Below are 20,673 nucleotides of genomic sequence, written 5' to 3'. Positions count from 1 at the left end.
GGGAAGCTGGGTCCAGAGTCCCCTTTCCAAGGCAAGGCCCAGCACAATGTAGCAGAGCCTGCTGGCAGTAGAGGAGAAAAGTGGGGAGAAGGAGAAGGGGAAGTGAGTCCTGGCTCAGCCTTGGTGACAAAGCACTTGACCCGTCCTGCATGAAGGACAAAGTGGCAAAGCCTGCCCAGGGTGAGGCATCTGCTCCACAAGACCCAATGACTGCAGGGGCACTCTGAAGTGAGGTGCAGGCTGAGTAGGGAGAAAAGTGCAGTCCAGGCAGGGAAGGCCGACCATAAAAGAGGTTCCCAGTCTCCTGTTCCATTAGGATTGCTCTGGAAGTCCCTGCAATGTACATAGCTGAGCCCACAGCTCCTGCACAACAGCCCAGTGTGCTTCTGCTGGCAGAAGCTGAGCTGCTGGCTTGGGGGCCAGCTTTTCCCTGTAACACAGCATCACCTGGCTGGGCAAAATGGTGTTCCAGGGGACAAGCAAATGGTGCCAGGAAAACATCCTATTCAGACACAGTCTGGTAGGAAGCTTCCCCGGCCTCCTGCATGAGACCTTCCTGGGAGTACCACAGCACATCATCTCCTAAAATTAGCATTTGGGTGAAAAGCATGGACATGTGGAACATGAACACTGGCACTCACTAACCTGTAGGCAGTTCTTGCCTGTGAGCCCCCCATACTCACTTGGTTTTACAGTAAGCTACCACACAGACGATGCCCACCACAAGCAAGGCAACACAGATTCCCGTGATGGTTAAAACCCTCTTCTGGTAGAGCTCCTCTGCTTCTGCAAATGGAGAGAAAGGAACCAGTTACTGATGGGCTCCAGCACCTGGGCTGCTTCTGGCTGCAGGGGAACCAGCACTGCATGGGGGTGAGACAGAGGACAGGGCTCGGGCAGATCTCCTACCAATCCCAGGCCTGCCTAATGGCTGCCCCAGCCCTGAGCCCAGCTGGCCCAACCTTCCTCACCCCTACAAAGACCCTTTTTGTCTCCCTGTGCCTTTGCCCTCTCTCATTTGGTAGCTCACCCCTTCTGCACTCACACTTCTCACCTTCCCTTCCTTTCCCACAGTGGCCAATCTCACAAAGCCCCACGACTCTCCTCTCCCTTCCAGCAGATCCCCCCTCTCTGGTGCCTTGACCAGCTGGCCCTGGAGCATGCCCCCTGCCCAGGAGCACACACAGGAGCCCTGTGATCCCTGACCCCAGGCTCAGGATGCCTCTGCCTCCAGCAGCTGCATGCCCTGGAGCAACAGGCCCCAAAGCACGCAGGTGCTGAAAGGGACATCCTGGAACAGTCAAAAAGCAGCATGAGGATGGAAAAGTGATAGTGTGTCAGGCAAAGAAAAGGGAGTGGAGTGATTAAAATAGAGGAACCAGTCATGGATTCTCAATGGAACCCTAGGAGGAGATTGATACCATTGCAGCAGGCAGCTCAGAGGCACACACAAAATGTAAGCAGCTTGCTGCTGCCCCTCAAACACCACCAAGTGTCACAGGCTGCCTGTCAAACCAGAAGAGCCAGCCACAAAACCCAGACCAGGCTGGAAGGGAGTGATTCATTCCCATCCACCAAAGCTCCCAGGAGATGCTCAGATCTTGTTTGTCCTGCACCCAGGCAGCAACAGCATGGCCAGGGCACCTCGTCCTTCATGGCTACACCAGAGCAGATGTGACATCCAGCAACCCCTGCCAAGAGCAGCAGAGGCAATTTGGGTTCTCCAGCTGGATGACTGAGAGAAGGATTCAGTGCAGAGCTGCCATGAGGGTTTCAGCTCAGCAGCTATGAACAAAGTCCTCATGTCCCACCACTATCTGGTAATGTTAAACTTATTGGGGTTTGTGCCTTTAATATTCATTGGGGTTTTTTTCTTTCCCATTTAGATTAGCAATAAAAGTCATGCCATGGTTGATGTGCTCAGTGTGCTTCCCCACACCACTCAAAATACCTTGAACAGACAAAATACCTTGAACAGACCATGTTCCACCCCCTGTGCCACCAAACACTCAAATACAAAACCAGAAGAGAAACAGGTCTGGTCCCAGAAATCCCTGGGACTAGACTTTAGCAAAAAAAAGTGAGTGGGAATGAAATATTCCAGACAACTGGATATTTAGAACAATTTCAGCTTGCCATTCTAAGCTGAAAAAAACCATTTTCGGAGAAAACAAAATTGGTGCTAGGAAAAATGGTTACCTCTTTTTAACTCTCAAAATGGAAATGGACAAAGGTTTGGTGGACAAGGACTGGCAAAAAAAACAAGCCTGGCATGAAGATGCAAAATGTAATAAACAAAGCTTTCCTGAGGGGCTTTTTTCCCCTACAAGGAACCAGGTGGAGCTGGAATGGGGGAAGAGCCCACCCTGGGGTGAAACTCCTCCTTCAAGGACATGTTTCTTTGGTATGGGTGCTTTACCCAGCATTTACCCAGCATCAGCAACCATGGCAGACACAATTTCTTGCTCTTGCACATCCTTGGGACCTGGATTACAGTTGTACAGCTCCCTCCTTCAGACAGGAGTTTCAGAGATTTTATACAAATTAGGAAAAACAGTTGGGATCACATCCTGGTTATGGATGGCACTGGGCAAGAATTTTTGCTACTTCTCAGCAAAAACTACTTTAACCAATAAAAAAAATAAAAAAGGCTAGGAGAGTGGTCAGTTTTCAGCAAAAATCCTTCAATAGCAATGCTTTTTGCTACAAAGACTTTTGTCCCTAAGCAGAAATCATTCCCTTTGAATCATGGAGGAGGAAGAAAGAGCAAAGACATTAAAACTGTGGGGGTGGGGGAGTTTGTTTGTTTTTATTTCGTTGTTTGGGGGTTTTTGTTTGTTTATTTGGCTGGGGTTTTTTACCTATAACAGGACAAAATTCTTTGGCCAAGGCTCAAATCCCAGCCTTGGTTCTGGTGGTCATGTCAGCATGGGACCCTGACTCTGGCATGTCTGACTGCCCTGAACCTTCACCTGAATTGCAGGGCAATGTTTCAGCTCATCAGAAATGCAGATTTGGCCTCTGTCTCGAGCTGACAGCTCTGCTACACGAAGCAGTGAAGTGTGAGGCTGTGCATCACTGCTGCAAACTAAAAATTGAATGATCTGCTGATAGTAATTTAGCTTGGCTCCCAACATCTCATTAAAGCTGATGCTCAATAACAGTATCTTCACATTGTGTGACCAGAGAAATGGTACTGAGAAATTTCTCCCTCTTCAACAGAAGGGGGGAGTGGCCCAAGCAACGCCTCAGATGAGGCTGAGCAAAGCTTTATATGTTTTTAATTTTTTGAATAGCTCATTTGCAGAACATAATCCTCCAATTTTTAGGCATTTTTCAAATAGCACACAGGCAAAATTGAAAGAAAACCCTCCAGTTTTAATCAGAGACAGGACAAATGGAAGGACCATTTCCACTAATCACTTGGGGCAAAACCACCTCAACAGCAACAGAAAGGAAATGAGAGAGTGCACGCTGCAGGTTTGTATTTGAGCAGGTAAGATCCCAGAGCAGGTCCATTCGTGTCTCTGTGCTCTACAAACACATCTTCAGCAGCAGCACCATCACTTGGACAGCAGCAGACACTGAGAACAAACCATGTGGGGCCACACAATGCCAACAGAGCCACGGGGCAGCCATGGTGTCACAGCAGGGCATGGCAGTGACAGACAAATGGCAGAGGAGAGACGCTGCAGACGGGATGGGTGTGCTTCTGTGGTGACATGGAGAATGGATGGGGAACAGGACAAAAGGTCAACAAAAAAGGGATGTCAAAAATCCTCAATTTGAAGGTTTGTCCAAGTGTATTAGCATTAGCAGCACCACTTTCTCTGAAGCTCCCTGACTATAAAATTCCCACCTTTTCTGCTCCAGGGGGATGCACACCAGTCCTGGGGGATCAGGCATGCCAAAACTAGAGGAGATACATTTCTCCAGCCTCAGTTAGTCAATGTCTCTCCACCTCAGGGACCTCACAAGGCAATTTAGGATCCACAACTGGAAGACTGGTGTCCTCATACCTCTAGCAACAGGAATTGAAGCATCTTTGTGTGAAGATCTGCTCTGGTTGACACTGCCAGGCCAATGCTTTTAGGTTAAGTGAACAATCATAGAATCATCACAGAATCCTTGAATGGTTTGGGTTGGAAGGGACCTTAAAACTCATCCTGTTCCAATCCCCTTGCAGCATCCCAGGCTGCCCAACCCCTCTGCTCCCTCCTGACCAGCCCTCCCTGCTCTTGGCTTGCACCCTCCAGGGAAAACTTGCCTCAAGGATTTGATTTCCCAAGTGCTTATTCAAGGGATAACTTGATATATATCTAAAGCCAGACTGAGGAGAATGGAAAGAAAAGAATATGATTATGAGTAACTGGGCAGGAGCAGGTAAATGCCCAAAGGGCATATTTTTAAAAGCATTTAACTCACTGCAGTGTTTTCCCAAGCTTGCCACTGGGGTGCTCAGCATTACACCCTCCACTCTCATGGGCAGTTACTGACTTCCCTGGGATACTTTTCTAGACTAACTTGTCTCTTGTCATCTTTCTTGGCCCAATTTTATCCTGCTCAAGAACCAAAAGGAGCTGCTAAATTTTGAGATGAGGAATGGCAAAGCTCATCCTGACCCTTTGCAGGATCTGGTGGAGGTTAGTGTGACTGGGATGGCAACTTCTATAACAGCCCTGATATTTCTAGAACTTCTCTTCCCATTCCTGGAATTCCTGCCTGTCCCCAAGCAGTGCCTGCTGGCAACTTTTTGGATGGACACAAGACCCCAGCTTTTCAGTTAAATACACAAAAGCATGTTGAATGGAGATGTATGGCAATTGTAACATCCCAGTCATGCCACACACACCACGCTGCTGCTTGGAACAAAGAAAAAAGTGCTGCTAAAAATACACCTGCAATTCATAGGTTTGCATTTAGAATTTGTGATTTGCTTTGTTTTGGTTTTGGTTGTTGTTTTGTTTGGTTTTTGGTTGTTTTTTTTTTTTCAATCCAAACATCTATCTTCGTGCCAGGGAAGAGAACAGAACAGCTGATTTTTTAATCATCCCATTAAAGCCATAAATATAATGTTGGAAGCTCTTAATGGCTTCTGATTAATAAATGAATGGTTGTTCCATACCCTTTAATTCAAATCCAAGATGCTCTGCCAATGCAGAAAGAAGACAAGGAAGAGAAAGAGAAAAAGAAAAACAGGTCTGTCAGAGAACTCTAAAATACAAACACACACACTGTGCAGTTACAGCAGGTTAGCTTTGGTAGGCTCAGCAGCACTCACACAGAGACACTGTATGCTTCAGAGCATTTCAAACCCCCACCACAACTCACATGTTATGCAAAGAAAGACCCAAACAAATTGCAGTGGAAGTTAATTATGAATTCTTTCAGTTAATTATGAATTCTTTCGAGATGAGCCATGTTTGTTAGTACCTGATATGGAATTCACTGTTTAGGCAGGGAAAAAAAAAAAAAGAAAAAAAAATAGGAAAGGTACACTTGTTCTGAAACAACTCCTGACAGGTCAAAACACATAGAGACTGCATGAGCCTGGTGAAAACCATTCATTCCCTTTCCTCAGGGCAGATCTGCCCTGGCTGGTCCCCCACGCCTGGAGTGCCCGGGGCTGTGCTGCAGAGAGGAGCTGGGCACGGGGCTGGGAGGGTCCTGCTGGGGCCTGGGGCTGGCCAGGACTGTGCTGTGCCCCCCTGACCCCAGCCCAGGGCACAGCAGCCCTGGCAGCACAAGCCCCCTGTGCCCCTGCCCTGCCAGCCACGGGCGCTGCGAGGTGCCCGGGCAAGGCAACGCATCCAAAAGTGCAAATGGCACTGAAAGCTCCCCTCAAGCCTTCCAAACTGCACTCCTGCCGTGGCTCTGCATTGTTTTAGTGTGCTGCACAAAGCCCAGATGGGAGCATGTGCTTTCAGATTCATATTCAGCACAAGTAAGATTGCAGCTCACCTTGCAGAGACAGTGCTAAGCACAGGAGTCTGCCCAATGAACCAACAGTGCAAAACAGGTATCCTGAATTTTAGTCATTTCCCATTTTCCTCAATTCCTGTCATTTTCCAGACAGCACCTAAAGAACAGCTTTTCTTACATAGACATGAAAGTTCTCCATACTTACCACCACACACAAAAGTGAGCTCTGCTGCTCCCAATCACCATACACACAAGATTATTTGCAGCTTGGAGATGTCCAGATTTATTTACTATATTTTCCATAGGAACTGCTTTTTGCTGCACAGAAATATTGGCTTTCTTTTGCAGGGCTGTTCAAAATTTAGGTGGGGGGCAGGGGTGGGGGGAAATTAGCACTAATTGTTACAGGACATGTAAACACGTGTTCTAAAGCAGGTTCTTCTCTTCAAATCAATGCTGATGTTTGGGGAGGCTTTTGTAGAGGGAAGTTGGGGTTCTTTAAGGTTTTGTATAATTTAAAGGGCACAAAACCTGGCTGCTCTCTGCTTCACATCTAACATTTGTGTAAAAGAGCATCTCACAGTCATTTTGTGCACTTTTGTACATTTTGTGGCAGTGACATGGACATAATGTGGTGGGCAGCAGAGAACTGGACAGAATATATTCATCCTAAACCACCTGGCTACCACACCCAGCCCTGACCTGTTCCTAAGCCTTCCTACCATTGCACACACCTGTGTCCCCTGACACTGACAAATGCAGGTAGAGACACCTCAAGTTTCATCCATAAATCTAACCTGTTGGTCCATCTGCACACAGACATTCCTCCCTGTTCCAGGGTGTTTTGCAACATCTGCAGCTGCAAATGGATGCAATTCAAAACATTTTCATGATTTTTTGCAAACTCAGAAACTCCTGTGAGAGCAGAGGTGGTGGGCAGGACCTGAGGAGCTTGAGCCTCTCTCATGTCAGAGCTGCTGTTTGTTTTGGCTCCCCAGGCTCAGGGAGCAGAGACAGCCAGCTGGCTGGGAAACCTGTGCCAGTGTCTCATCACCATCACAGGGAAGAATTCCTTGCTAATATCCAATCTAAACCTGCTCTCTGTCAGTTTGAAGCCATTCCCCCTTGTTCTGTCACTCCAAGCCCTCTAAATCTCTCCATGTTTCTTGTTGTCCTCTCCAGCTTCAACAGGACAAGCTCCATTGGAAGCAATTTATCCAAGGGCCACCACTCAAATAAACTGGGGTGAGACAGCCTTGAGATGGCAGCTGTAGGCTGAGGAAATGGGCAAAGCATTTTTCTCATAACCTCCATCATCATCATCCTCATCCTCCTGTCTGCACTGCACACATCCTCCCTGGTCAGGGCAAGCTGAGCATCCTGAACTGCTGTGGCTCCCTGAACTGGGCACATGAGGGGTTTTTCTGGAAAATCTCATTCCAAATATGCCTCCTGAATCTTTCTGAAAATGTTTTTCTCAGCATCAGACAAAAGACAAAGTCCTGCATTTACTTCATCTGCAGTGACTCTGTGACTATGATGTATTGTAGTTATTTTAAAAGATGAACAGACAAAAACATTTAATGTAAAGTATTCCTGTAGGAGCAACACCTCAAGCAAGATGACTCTCACTGAACTGTAGATTTATAGGATGATTAAAAAGGATAAAAGCCTTAGCAAACAGCTGTGAAAGCTGTGGCTGTGCTGACTTGGTCTTCAGATTGCCCAAGAACATCGATAAGATGTTTAGTTACTGCACATTATTCCCTCAAAATGCACTCTCTGGGACACAGAGCATGCTCCAAGGCAGGAAACCAAGTGGAGAACTGACATCTGAGGACTAGCAGGATAATAAACTGGTGATAACTTTGTTGCTAATCAATTGTGTTGACAAGAGCAGCGCTTGCAGGTCTCTGATTCAGGTTTTTCCCAGGGCATACAGGGAGCAATGATAGGAGGACACACTGGGGACAGAGGACACTGTGCTGTGTCAGGAGCTGGGTCATGTGGGATCTCCAGGAACAGGAATTCTGTAAATGTTCCACAAACTCCACAGCCATTCACCTTCTCCAGCACTGCAGCAATCAAACAAATTTGGTTGGCATCAAGAGTCCAAACACAGAACAACAGAGTGTTCAAAATCTGCTGTGGATGAGCATGCAATTAACTTTAGGAGATCCCAAGGGGAACCTGTGCTGTGTCCTGGGGAGAGGCATCACCCTGCCATGCTGAACCACAAACACCCTGTAATTACCCAGCCACACCAAAGCACAGCCATCACCCTGTGATTCAGGGGCCAGCAGTTACCCTGTCACTGAATGGAGGCTGCAGAATGTCTGTGGAATTGAAAATGCTGCTAAATATTGGTTTGGGGGTCAGATGAGTGAGAGGTGGAGGAGGAAGCAGAAATTTAGGTCAAATAAAGAAATAATCTTCCATTTATCATTTTTGTATTGCAGTCAGAAGCAGGTAGGAAACCACTGCTGAATAAGTGAGGTGAACAGAGAAGCTAAAACTCAGATCCAGACCTTCCCAGAAGAGCTTGAAGTGGTAGATTTATCCCTCTGCTCACCAGGACAGCTCACCTGAGCACGAGGAGCCAGGTTCCAGAGGCCACCAGGGTCACTCCCAGCTGCCAGGTGAGTGCTGGGGAGAGGGACCATCCTCCAGATAAACAAGAAGCCTCTCACCCAGTGAAGCCACACTGCTCCACGATGGCTGGGCCAGCAGCACTGCAGCCAGCTCAGACAGCTGAGGACAAAGCTGCTCCCCCAAGGGACACCTGCTGGAAATCCTGCTCTGTGTTTCCAAGCAGAGCAGGAGGAAGGCTCCAACTGAGAATTAGAATTCAATTTGTAAAGAAACCAAGAATTAAATATGGGGTAAAAATGGAGAATATGCTAGATGACATTGCATATGAATGTCAGCTCTGTTTGAGGGTGTTTACAGGCAGGCTACAGCTTGCAATTTTAATTGGATCACAAAGTAGAAAATGAAAATGTTTCACTAACCAAGATGAATGGTATGACATTTGTCCTCCAGATTGGTGATGATTATTTGTGGAGATGAATAAACAGCAAAGTTAAGATGAAGTTTCAGTTTCCACAAGCAAGAGGCAAGCATAAATATAAAACTTTATCCCAATTTTCTAAACTGTTCCATAAATCACAAGTGGAAAGAATCCAAATGTGCAGACTTAGGAAACAGAAATGTTCCTGCTGACCACGTTTAACTTTCAGGATCTCAGCTGCACCAGGACTGAAACAGCTGCCAACATGTTTTACAAAGCCTTTGCCACCAGCCAGCCCAAAGCCTGGCAGGTTATTAGTAAACCTCCAGAAGGATTTAACAAAGACCTGAAAAGTTGCTTGTAGAAGAGAGAAGATAGAGGTAAATCTTGATCTGATGTAGAACAGGCAGCTGTGAAACACAGATGCCAGCACAACTTTGAAAAAAGAGTTTCTTGGAAGGAAGGATGATTTTGGACAAGGTTCTGTCTTCTGGGAAAGCTGCAAGCCCTAGCTGTGCCTGTGGAGCTGCACCCAGGAGGCAGCTCCAGCACCCAGCAGAAGCTCTCAGGGAGAATTCCTGACCCTTTTGGACATTGTGCATCCTTCAGCCAGGTGTGCCAGCAGAGAGGGAAATCTGGCTGCAGAGGCTCAATGGCCCATGGGTGTCATTGCTGTGGATTCATTCCGGCTGTGGAGAAGGAGTCTGAGGTGCTCCGTTCTCACCAAAGCAGGGACAGAGTCCCTGTGCTCTGTGGCTCTTCAGGGACCTGTGCCACAGGGGCCACCTGACAGCTGCTCCCACGAGTTTGTCTATGGAGACACAGATTCATAGGGACCTTGATGTGAAAAACCTTTTAGCAAGAGGATTTAATGACTCATCAGCCATGGAAATAACTCTCTCTGTTCTCATCTGCCAGGGCATTCCTCAGCTTCATAGAGCCACTGCAGACAATCACTGTCCCCTCTGTTCACTGCCATTAATTCCCTGCAGTTTAAATTTCAACTGATTTAAATGTTGCTTTAATGTCCCTTTATAAGGTTTTCCAAACAAAATGATCTCCTAACCTTGATCCATCAGCCTTAGGTGTGAACAGAGTTGGGACAGACTGGGGGTTCTCTGAGCTACCCCACTAATACAATTCCTGGTGAGTTTCTGTGCACCAGTCTGGTAGAAAATAGCAACAGTGTGAGCAAAAAACATCTTTAACATTTTCTCTTTATTTTCAAGCAGTGGTGTCTATATCCAGAAGGGCTGGCAGTAGGCACCTGCTCATATGGTTGGAACAGCAACATAAAGAAACATCACATCTCAACTCTCTCAACTCTCACATGAGAGAAAACCTACCTAAATACACCTAATTTTCAGCTTAATGTGGTCTAGCAGGTGTTTTGGGCAATCAGAGAGAAATAAACCTTCAGAGCAACCTGTCAAAGAGACAAAGACAGCCTGAGCTCCTGGAGAACATGGGGAGTTTCACCTGAGCAAAATGTGAATAAGGCTTTAAACAGAGAGGTAGGAAGCTGCTCCCAAAAGGAGGACACACAACATCTGGCAGGATGCTGGGATGCTGCACCATCTCCATCTGTGGCCCAAATTCAGCAAAATATCTGCCATATCTTTCCAGAATAGCACCTTCAATTTAGCTCACTCTGCAGAGACTCTCACTCAGCCCTGGGATATACCTAATAAAAGTCATTGTCATATTTAATATTCATATTAAAGAATCAGGAGGATCCAATCTAGGCCTGAAAACCTGAAGTACCCCAAATGCATTTAAAACACCACCAATATAGGTGTCCTTATTTAAGTATCTGTCAAATGCTGGCAGTGTTCTCAAAACATGAATCAGGACAGAGCTATTTTATTTCCAGTGGAAATGCCTGAACCTCATTTAATCTGTTTCAGCTTTTGACCTGTCAGAACCCATATGGGATGAAGCATTGAGTGAATTATGGAAAATCAGCAACTTCTGCTGTGCCCTAATTATTGATCAAAGGAGAAGGTAAGCATTTGCAGGGTCCACACTTGAGTGAAATGCTTTTCCTACTCAGAAAGTTCAGCGCAAGCTTTTCTTCAGTGCTGCTGCTATCTATATTACCCAACTGTGACCTGAAAGTGAAAACAGCTATAAACATGTATGAATCATCTTCTTATGTGAATTTTATCCAAGTTCAGACAGGTAGTCTGGATTGTTGAGCTGTTTTTACCTTACTATGCTGTGGTTTAAAGCAAACTTGAGGTAAGGAAATGTACATGTGTCAGTTTTAAAGCTGACATCGTTCTTCTAACACGTGAATAAAATTAAAACAAATCTCAGTCCCATAAAAAGCTGGATTCTGCAAGCTGGGGGAAAAAACCACATGCTGTTTACTCCTGCCATTAATGCTCTCAAAAGGCATTTTCCTGACATAAAACTCATTTCCACCCCTGTTTTGGTTTTGCAGCATGGCAGCAATAATGTTTAAGCCCGTTGGACACCACCTCATGGAACGTGCTACAAATCAGCTCCATGGGGTGAGCATCCCACTGCTGGCTGCAGCCCTGACACCCTTCCAGGGCTTCCAAGAGGGAAGGAAACCCTTTAGCACCAGGTGAAAGATCAAAATAGAACATTTTGGGCTGTCATTTTAAAAAGAGCTTGCTTGGATGTTGGAGTCTGGGAGGATAAATCAATGGAGGTTTCAGCTTCGGAAGCCAATTTGGAACAAAAGGCAATGTAAAAACATTGAGCTGTCCCAAGGGCCCCACAAAGTCCATTTGCATCTTGTCTGTATGCTCCATGCAAGGGAGTCTAATTCCAGCACTTGCCAGCTATTAGCACGTGCTAATGAGGCTCCTGCAATTCCAGTCCAGGATGAGGACGGCAGGAATTAGACTTGGAGCAGTGGGAGAGGCATTCTGGCAATCAAGGAGCCATCCTGAAGAGGCATTTCTCCTCTGGTTACCACTAATTAAAGCCTCTTTTTGGCTCTTTTTAAAAAAGCCTCTCTTTCAACCCACCATTTGTGGTGGGTCCAGTCAGCCAGCGTGGAGGCAGGATGGGTCTCAGGGACACTCACAGAAGGTCACAGGGAGGGTCACAGGTTTCCTGCACTGTAACTGCATCTCCTTCCAGGGCAGCCCTTACCCCAACCAGGATCCCACTGATGCTGGGGCACTGACTCAATAGGGACCCAGAAAAATCATCCACCATGAGCTGGTTATGTCTATAGGTGAGACTGTAGGAACTGGAAACTAGAAACTGGGAAGCACTAAGGGCAAAGGCTTTATGGTATTTACACCCACGGTCACTGTACTTAGGCTCAGTCCCATATGCAAGGCTGTCCAACCACCTAGGAGAAACAGGAACAGCTCTGTGTCCAGGAGGGACATAGTCTGATGCCCATTTGGAAGGTTTATCTTGTATTCTGCATGGCAGTGGGGCTGGGAAGCCCAGAGGCAGTGGGAGCCACCAGTGTGACCTCTGTGCCACAGACTGGAAAGTGATTTCATTGCAGTCACACCCTGGCTGTGAGTTCCTCCTTTGGTTCAAGGAGACTCTCACCCGCCTTGCAGGAGTGGTGGGAAGATGCCCAAATCCTGCCTTGCACAGCATAGGGAAAATGTCCAAATCCTGTCCTACACAGCACAGGGAAAATGCCCAAATCTTGCCCTGCACAGCACAGGGAAAATGCCCAAATCCTGCCTTGCATGGCACAGGGAAAATGCCCAAATCCTGCCCTGCACAGCACAGGGAAAATACCCAAATCTTGCCCTGCACATCACAGGGAAAATACCCAAATCTTGCCCTGCACAGCACAGGGGAAATGCCCAAATCCTGCCCTGCACAGCACAGGGATAATGCCCAAATCTTGCCCTGCACAGCACAGGGAAAATACCCAAATCTTGCCCTGCACAGCACAGGGATAATGCCCAAATCTTGCCCTGCACAGCACAGGGGAAATGCCCAAATCCTGCCCTGCACAGCACAGGGATAATGCCCAAATCTTGCCCTGCACAGCACAGGGGAAATGCCCAAATCCTGCCCTGCACAGCACAGGGGAAATGCCCAAATCCTGCCCTGCACAGCACAGGGGAAATGCCCAAATCCTGCCCTGCACAGCACAGTCCATGTCAGGACAGCAATGCTGGCAGGTCCAGCTCCACACACAGCACAGGCTCATCTCACACAGCACACCCACCACATGAACCCTGCATTTTGCCTGAAAAGAGCAAGCAGCATTCAGCTCAATCAGAAATGAAAGCAGAGCCCATTCTAACAAACGGGGAGGTAACGAGCCCCAGTTCTCCTCTTGGACACGGTCACAGCTCCTCTTAGGACCAAGCAGAGCTGGGAGTGCACAAGACAGGAAGAGGGCTCTTGGAGAACAGAAGAACCTGCTTTAAGGACATGACACAGAGCTACAACGACAAGGAGAGAGAGAAGTAGAAAGAGACATACTGGAGAAGCTGACCATTGCGAAATGCTGACACCGGTCTCCTGTGAATTCGATCGGACACCTACCGGAAGAGAGAAAACCAGAAAGAGAGAAACAAGATAGCAAAATGACACCCAAACAGGCTGAAGTGAGGCCCCTTCTGATCCCTTCCACGGCTCCTCTCTGTCTGCTTGCAGCCTTGACCCTTACCTGCAGCCCTAAGCCCTACCCAAAGCTGACACAAGAGCCATCCCTGACTAGAGCACGCTACATCCACCGCTGTGCCCGGGAGGGTTTAAGTAGTGTGGTGCATTTTTTGTCTTCAAACATACTTTGCTTAGGATCTGGCATGTACAATCGCAAAGGCAGTTTCTCCAAACATCTCTGTCCGAAGAATCCATTTGGACATCTGGAGGGGAAAAGGGGAGAAATCACAGAACATGTCTGGCACAGTTCTTGAGGCTAAGGTCAGAAATAAAAAGTGCATTGTGATGAATGGAAAAAATAAAGGCTTTACATGCGTATTTACTCTTTGCTTTCACCAGGCACCTGCAACATCAGTGCTCCAGCTCTGGTCTAGGCCTGGGTCTTCAAGCAGGCAGCCAAACCCCTCCTGCTCTGTCCTGCTCTGCCTGCCTCCTTCCTTCTCACCTGCTACAAGCACCAGCTGGCAGGAAGACTGAGATGGGCTGGATGCTACTCTCAGAGACTCAGTGGAGCTGCTCTGCAGACTGGCAAGAGGCACCAAAAGCAGAGAGCAGCTGCTGAGGCGACAGCAAGCGTTGGGTGTGGAAAGCATCACCCCATGGTGACCCCAGAAGTACCAGGGGTGTTCTCAGGGTGGTTAGAGAGAAAGCACGTGCAGAGTCTCTGTGTTAACAGAGAGGAAGGGACAGAGAAGAAAGCTGAGCTGAGCTGAGCTGAGCTGAGCTGAGCTGAGCTGAGCTGAGCTGAGGGTCTCACATGCTGTGAGAGGCTCTCTCAGGCTCTGTCCTGGCCTGGGTCACCCGATGGGCCGAGGTGTGCCAGCCCATGGGCACCAGCTACACATTCACAGGATGCTCAGGTGGCAGGGAAGGTGCCCTGCAGGGCACTGGCACCAGCCCATGAGCAGTTCCCCAGAGCTGAGCCAGGTTTGGGGAGCTGCAGAACCACCCAGGGTGAGCAGCACTGCACCCTCTGCAGCTGCAGGTGAGCCTGGGGAGCCATGGGAGCCCAGCCTGGCGTGGTCAAACACTTCTCCCCCAGGCACTTGTCTCCCTCCCTCACTTCACATCTTCTGGATATTCCTTGGATAGTCCTGCACAGGATCCCTAATTTTCTTCAAGTCCCAGCTCTCCCCTCCCTGTCCTGCAACTCTCTCCCTTCTTAGCACACCTCTCTTTCCTCTGAGCTTAAGAGGGCTTTATCTTTATAGCATTTTAACATCTGTTTTTCAACTTTTTGCGAGCAGAGCTGCAGGCTCTGCACTTGACACATGTCAGACTTTCCTCACTCTCAGATGCCACCCACAAAATCTCACAGTGATCTGCAAGTGGTCAGCAAGGAAGGGACTGAAAGACACCTCATAAAACAAAGATGAATCAGAGGCCAAATCTGATGTCTGTGGCTCAGCTCCTGGCCAGGCCTCTTCAAAGGACAGCAGGAGGTTGGAGCAGCCACAGCAGCATCAGGGAACTGCTCCCAGCCTGTGCATCTCGTGGGGGATGGTCCAGGTCCATGTCCAGGTCCAGATCCAAGCTCCATGTAGAAACCCTTGATTTTTAGTTGTACTTCATCATGGACATCCACTGACCTGGCTTTGGCACTTGATTTCTTGCTGGATTTCACTGCAGTTTGGGTAGGCCTGAGCTGTGCAAAAAAACCTGCTGCACCCTCACTGCCCATGGCCACATGTGGGTCAGCATCTGGGTTTTTGGGACCTGCTCACACCTCTAAGGGGGAGTGTGCTGGGCTATTTGTGCACCCCAAACTGCTCATGGAGAACTTTAGGGCATGGCTCTGCACGAGGCTGCACTGAGCTCTCCAGTCTTACCCTTCAGTTTCTCAGTATCCAAGTCACTTCTGAAACTGAGAAGTGAACTCCCTAGTCAGGCAAATATCTTTGAAAAATTGGTGCTTTTTTCTCATTCTTGGACGTTCATCTTGGGGCACAGGAAATGGAGATGAACCAGAAACACCAAGAAAAGCTCAGCCCAAGGGGTCACCCTCAGACATGAGGCCTGTTGGCCTTCTCTGCAATGGAGCAGAGGAAGCTGGTGCTGGGAAGTGAAGGAAATGCCCCACTGTCAATCAAAAAGCACAAACCTGAGGCACTGGGTGGCACAGACTCACAAAAACCACCCCAGGACTGGAGAAACCCTCCAGACATGGCTTTGAGCAAGGAATCCAAAAGAGAAGGTGTCCTCCCAATCCTTTTTTTTGAAGTTTACTCATCACCTCTGACAGAGTCAGGAACTTATTCACAGAGTCTTCAAGGGAATCCAGTTTAGCTTGCAAGGTGCTTCCCATCTCTCTGGGATCTGACATTTCCTGGATGTTGTGAGCACACCAAAGGGCCTCAAGGGTGCTGCTGAATGAAGCAATTGTCCCACCCACCCCAAAAAGGGGGTGTTTTGTCAGAAAGGAGCTAAAATTACCTCAGGTGCACACCTGCAAGAGGTCAGCCAAGGGTGGAACTCCAGTGTGACTGAGGCTGCAGGAAAGACTGAAAATTATGGGAAAACTGGTGGAAGGAAATAAAAGCCCAGAGAAAGAAATTGGTAAGAAGTGGAAAAAAAAGCAAAACAAAAAGGTGTCAAAGAGGCTTTGATGCCATGACAGCTACCATACAGCCCATCTTCAGATCTCTGCAGTCAGCCAGGCGTGGGTGGGGAGAAGAGCTCTCAAGACAGAAGGCAGCAGACAACTGCCTTCCCTGTGTCTAGGACAGCTAGGGTTTTCATCTTGAGTTACTCAGTGATTCAGCACTGGAAGAAGTGACAGGAAAAATGCCCCCCTGAACAAGAGCACCTTCTGTCACCTCTCAAGCTTGTGTACAAGCTGTCAAGACAATGTGCCACCCCTGCATACCTGGGTTCTGGCTCCTCATAAGCAAGGCTGCAGGCAGAAGCAGTGACCAGAAGACCTTTGAGAGCATGCAGTGCTTTTGGTTTTTTTAAATCTGTCTCTAACTTCCAGGCTGCTGAAGATGATTTATTATTTATGACTGTGGCCCCAGCTGTGACTTCAAGGAAAGAAATTTCCAGCATGCTTGGCACATGGTTCTCCCAGTCTGGACAAGAAGAGCAGTAGAGATCATCCCTTCTGCATTAAAATCTGCTACCTGTGGTGAGGGCAGCTCTTCTGCAGTGAGGGATACAGCTGAAAGTTAAGGCTCCCTGCAGCTGAGAGCTGTGAGCTGGGATTGATCATGGCCTCCTTCTTCCTACACATTTGACTCAAGAGGCTCTGGCTGGCTGGCCCAGCAAAACCAAGGCCCTCCTTCTTTGGAAAACTCTTGCAGGGACTTCACAGCTGGTGGACTTCCCTCCAATATCACCGTGGGAGTTTGTGGTGCGCTCACAGAGGCACAATGGGTCTCTCCCAAGGGAAGTGGACAGGGCTGTGTCTGTAGGAATGGTCCTGGGGAAGGCCAAGGCTGCACCAACCCCTTGCAGACAGCACCTTGTCCCCTCTCTGGCCTGAGTGGATACTCCCAAAACTGCCCTTGCTTAACTCCATCTCTCTGTGTCTAATTGCTGCCTCTGAAAATTTCTTGCAAATGCCATTGATAAAACTGGTCAGGGATTTTTCTGTCCAGATTCTGTTTTCTGTTATTGCTGGAAAATATCCCATTCTTTTAATTTTGACCTTAAGACCTTTTCTTTTTTTTAATAACCCCATTTTGAAAACATCTGCAAAATTCTGCTCTTGGGTTCAGGATGAATTGCAGTGAGATATTTACATGGTAACAAAAATGCAGTAAGATGATCAGTCAAATAAAGCATCTCAAAAAGCACAAACCAAAATAGTTTGCATGACTCATTTTTATGATGTTTTGCTTATTGCTGAAAATTGAGGAACTTCGACATTTTGCCCCATATCAGGGCAGGGCAATAATTATTGTTAATTATTATTTGCTACTTTTGTCTTCCTGCTGGAAGCAAAACTTTTTCTGTCCAGCTGTTGCTCTAAATCTTGCAAGGGTAGGCACATTTCCTTTGCACCCCCAGATCTTAATTAAAATATGCCAAATTCAGTAGCTCTCATAAAGCAATCCATGTTACAGAAAAATGTCAATGAGCAGGTGTTTCAAAATGACACAATAAAGACAAGCTGTAGCAGAAGGACACAATGCACTGAAGTAAGCAAATGGAAAAAAAAAATGTTTCAAGCATGTTGCTTTTTTGTGGGAAGGGCTGAAAAAGAAGACAGTTCTGTCATTGTCCCCTGACCAGTCCCAGATGATCAGGCTCTGGAGAGCCACAAAAGGCTGGACTCCACCAAATCACTGATGGGAAGAAGAGAAAGCACCCAGAATAAACACAAAGGCCTTCTCCAGAGCAGCTAATCAAGGCATGTTTGCTGCAGAGTGGAGTCCAAAGCTCAGGGACACCCACTGCTGGCTCAGGGATGGCAGGATCTGCTGCCCCACTGAGCCTTTGCTGCTGCAGGATCAGCTCCCACACTCTGATGGCCTCAGGGGGCTGATGCAGTCACTGTGCATTGAGCTGGAGGCACAGATGGGCCACTCGAACCTGAAAAGGTACCTGACCTCATCACCCAAGACAAACAGCATGCAAACCCCAAGGAACGAGTCCTGGCTGGTTCGGGGGATTTGGAACAGGATGTGGAGATTTTCACCCCTCGCTCTCCATTTCCAGGGACATTGCAACACCTCCCCACGGGGCTGCTGGACACCCCTGGGACAGTGACGTCCCTGTGGCTGTGCAATGAGCAGCTGCTGCTGACCAAATGCCACTGGCAGGGGTGGAACAGCTCCAGGTGCCACAGGGCAGCTGAGCAAACAGTGCTGCCAGGGGGACCATGGCCACACAGCATCCCTGTGACAGTCACACCTTTGGATGGTGCTCTGGGAAAGCACAGGGGAGCTGTCAGCCTGGACAAAACTTCAGAATGATCTTTCTCTTTCCTGGGAAAATCTGCAGGAAACAATACTCTTGGGGATGTGATTTTGAAAATTGGTGACTTGGATTCATCAATTAATTTTAAAATTATCTGATGTTTTCTCCTTTTGCTTTGTTTTGTTTTTTATTCTCTCCTTGACTTTCACTTTTTGCCTGAGGTGGGCCAGGCCTCTGACCTGCCTCCCCCACGTAAGGCAGAGCTGTCACCCCAAACCCAGGCTGTCTGTTTATCTGTCAGCATTTGCAAATCATCCAGGCTGATTCTTGTGAGCACAACTGGTCCAACATGACGTGGGGTGCTGCTCCATAATACTCTTTAAGTCTTCTGATCCCACACAAGATCCTGGCCCAGAGCAGATCACTTTGATTCCCCTGACCACACAGAAGGGATGTGAAGAGCATTTCAGTGGGCAGAGAAGGCTCTGCAGTGATGAGACCTGGCCTGCTTGCTTTGTTTGGCTGGGAAGACCCCAACTGTACCTCATGTGTGCCAAGACCTAACTGGGGAAAAGAGCATTTCTGCTCTTTGGATAGCACAGCCCTGTGGGGCACCCAGCAATAAAAGGTTAGAGCAGCCTCCAAGTGCTCTGAGCTGTGCCAAGGACTCTCCAGGACGGAGGCAGATCCAAGAGCAGAGGCTGCCACTCATCCCAAGGCTCTGTGTGACTGGGCACAACAAACCAGGCACCACTGCTGTGTGCCCCAGCCCATCTCAGGGCCTGGAGACTTCCTTGTGTGCATCCCCTCTGTGCTCTGCTCAGACCTGTCCCTGCCCTGGAGTCAGCTCCTCAGGCCTCTCTGAGCAAAATGATCTGGAGAAGATCTTGGGAAATTCTTCCTGTCAAGATCCTGGAGCTTTTTAATTTACAAGGGATGCTGAGTCAGTTCTGTCTGTGTGTGGCTCTGTCATTTCCCAGGTTTATGCAGAAAATTTGCAGAATATTTGAGGCAGGTCCCACTTCTCCCTTTTGACTTCCAGGTGGTCTGTTTGCAGAGTCAGGATAGCAGCATACATTGTACTATGTTCAGGTTTCCTTTGTGTAGGATTTACTTCAAATTAAGGATAAAATTGTGGAAGAGCACAATCCAGAAAGACACAATTTCTGGAACAATCCAAGTCCATTCTGGACTCTTCCTAGTGAAGAAAATGCTTTATCCAAGGTCTGTCTGAAGCATATTAGAAAGGGAGGGAAGAAGTGGGATTACAAGCAAATACTTTGTTCCTGAGCATTTGAAAGACCAGGAGGAACACGTTTCTGGGAAGCCTGTTATAAAATAATAATAAAAAGCCAGCTGCCAATTTAGGCAATATTTGTTGCAAATCAAGCATGAACCACATCAGGAGAAGAAATTATTGGAGAACTCATCTGCTGGTTTTGGTCCAGACTGCCAGGAGGGACATCTTCAGGAAGGATTTCCTGTGCTTCTGGGCATCTGCAAGAATGGAACCCACCCCAAGAAGCTGATTACAGGATGGTGGCAGGCAGTGAACAAGAAGATTCCAAAATTCTGGTAGCTGGCATTGGAAAGGGTGGGAGCATCACAAGGGTTCTGGAGTGGGGGGTAGAACCCCCTGAGCATTCAGTGAGGGAGGGCTGGAAGCTGGCACAGGGGCCAGATGATCCCCCCAAGGTCCTGCTGGCTCTGACTGGAACAGTGACATGGAAAGAGCACATGGACACACGTGCTGTGCTCCTGGCTGGAGCTGCTCATGTGGCTCTTGCTGATCTCCAAAGCCTTTGAAGAGGTTGTGAGCAGAACCTACTGATCTCCTCCATGCTCCTGGCTCAGAGGCACAGTCAGGCTGGAGGGCCAAGGCTGCTGTTGCAGAGATCAGAAGTGAGCTTGGAAGCCTGTGTCTTTGCCTCTTCTCCTTTCTCCTGCATCCTTCACAAACCACAGCAGCAGATCTCCTGCCTTGGTGAAATGAGGAAGCCATGGAATGTATCAGCTCTTTGTTTGCAGGCAAAGTGAAGTCTGTTTATTCATCAGCATCTTCCCCAAAAATCACCCTTGTCACATAAAATGGGAGAGCCATTTTATGGGAAACACTTTTCAGTTCAAATGCTTCTGCATTCCTCAATCGCTATTATCCTCTAGAATCCAGAAACTCTAAAATTACACCACTTCAAAAGCCAGGTTTTCTTATCTTCAGTCTGAGATTTAATGATAAAAACGCCCAAGGAGAATGA

The 20,673-nt window shown here is 47.8% G+C and overlaps 1 protein-coding gene across 5 annotated transcripts in view; it reads right to left on the bottom strand.

Moving 5' to 3' along the window:
* NRG2 (neuregulin 2) overlaps positions 1–20,673 on the bottom strand; it is a 160,841-nt gene that overhangs the window by 9,141 nt on the left and 131,027 nt on the right. For 2 of the 5 annotated variants that reach the window (XM_036391530.2, XM_054516429.1), the window contains exons 5-7: positions 13,376–13,434; positions 5,126–5,149; positions 684–786 (exon numbers count right to left, since the gene is read on the bottom strand). In XM_036391530.2, coding sequence (XP_036247423.1) covers positions 684–786; positions 5,126–5,149; positions 13,376–13,434 — 186 coding nt within the window. Of the gene's footprint in view, positions 1–683; positions 787–5,125; positions 5,150–13,375; positions 13,435–13,684; positions 13,762–20,673 lie in introns of all 5 variants that reach the window. The other 3 variants (XM_036391533.2, XM_036391532.2, XM_036391531.2) reach the window with 3 other exon arrangements.

The sequence above is a fragment of the Molothrus ater genome, chromosome 15 (assembly GCF_012460135.2).
Source record: "Molothrus ater isolate BHLD 08-10-18 breed brown headed cowbird chromosome 15, BPBGC_Mater_1.1, whole genome shotgun sequence".
NCBI lineage: Eukaryota > Metazoa > Chordata > Aves > Passeriformes > Icteridae > Molothrus > Molothrus ater.
This window is presented reverse-complemented; position numbering and strand designations above follow the sequence as displayed.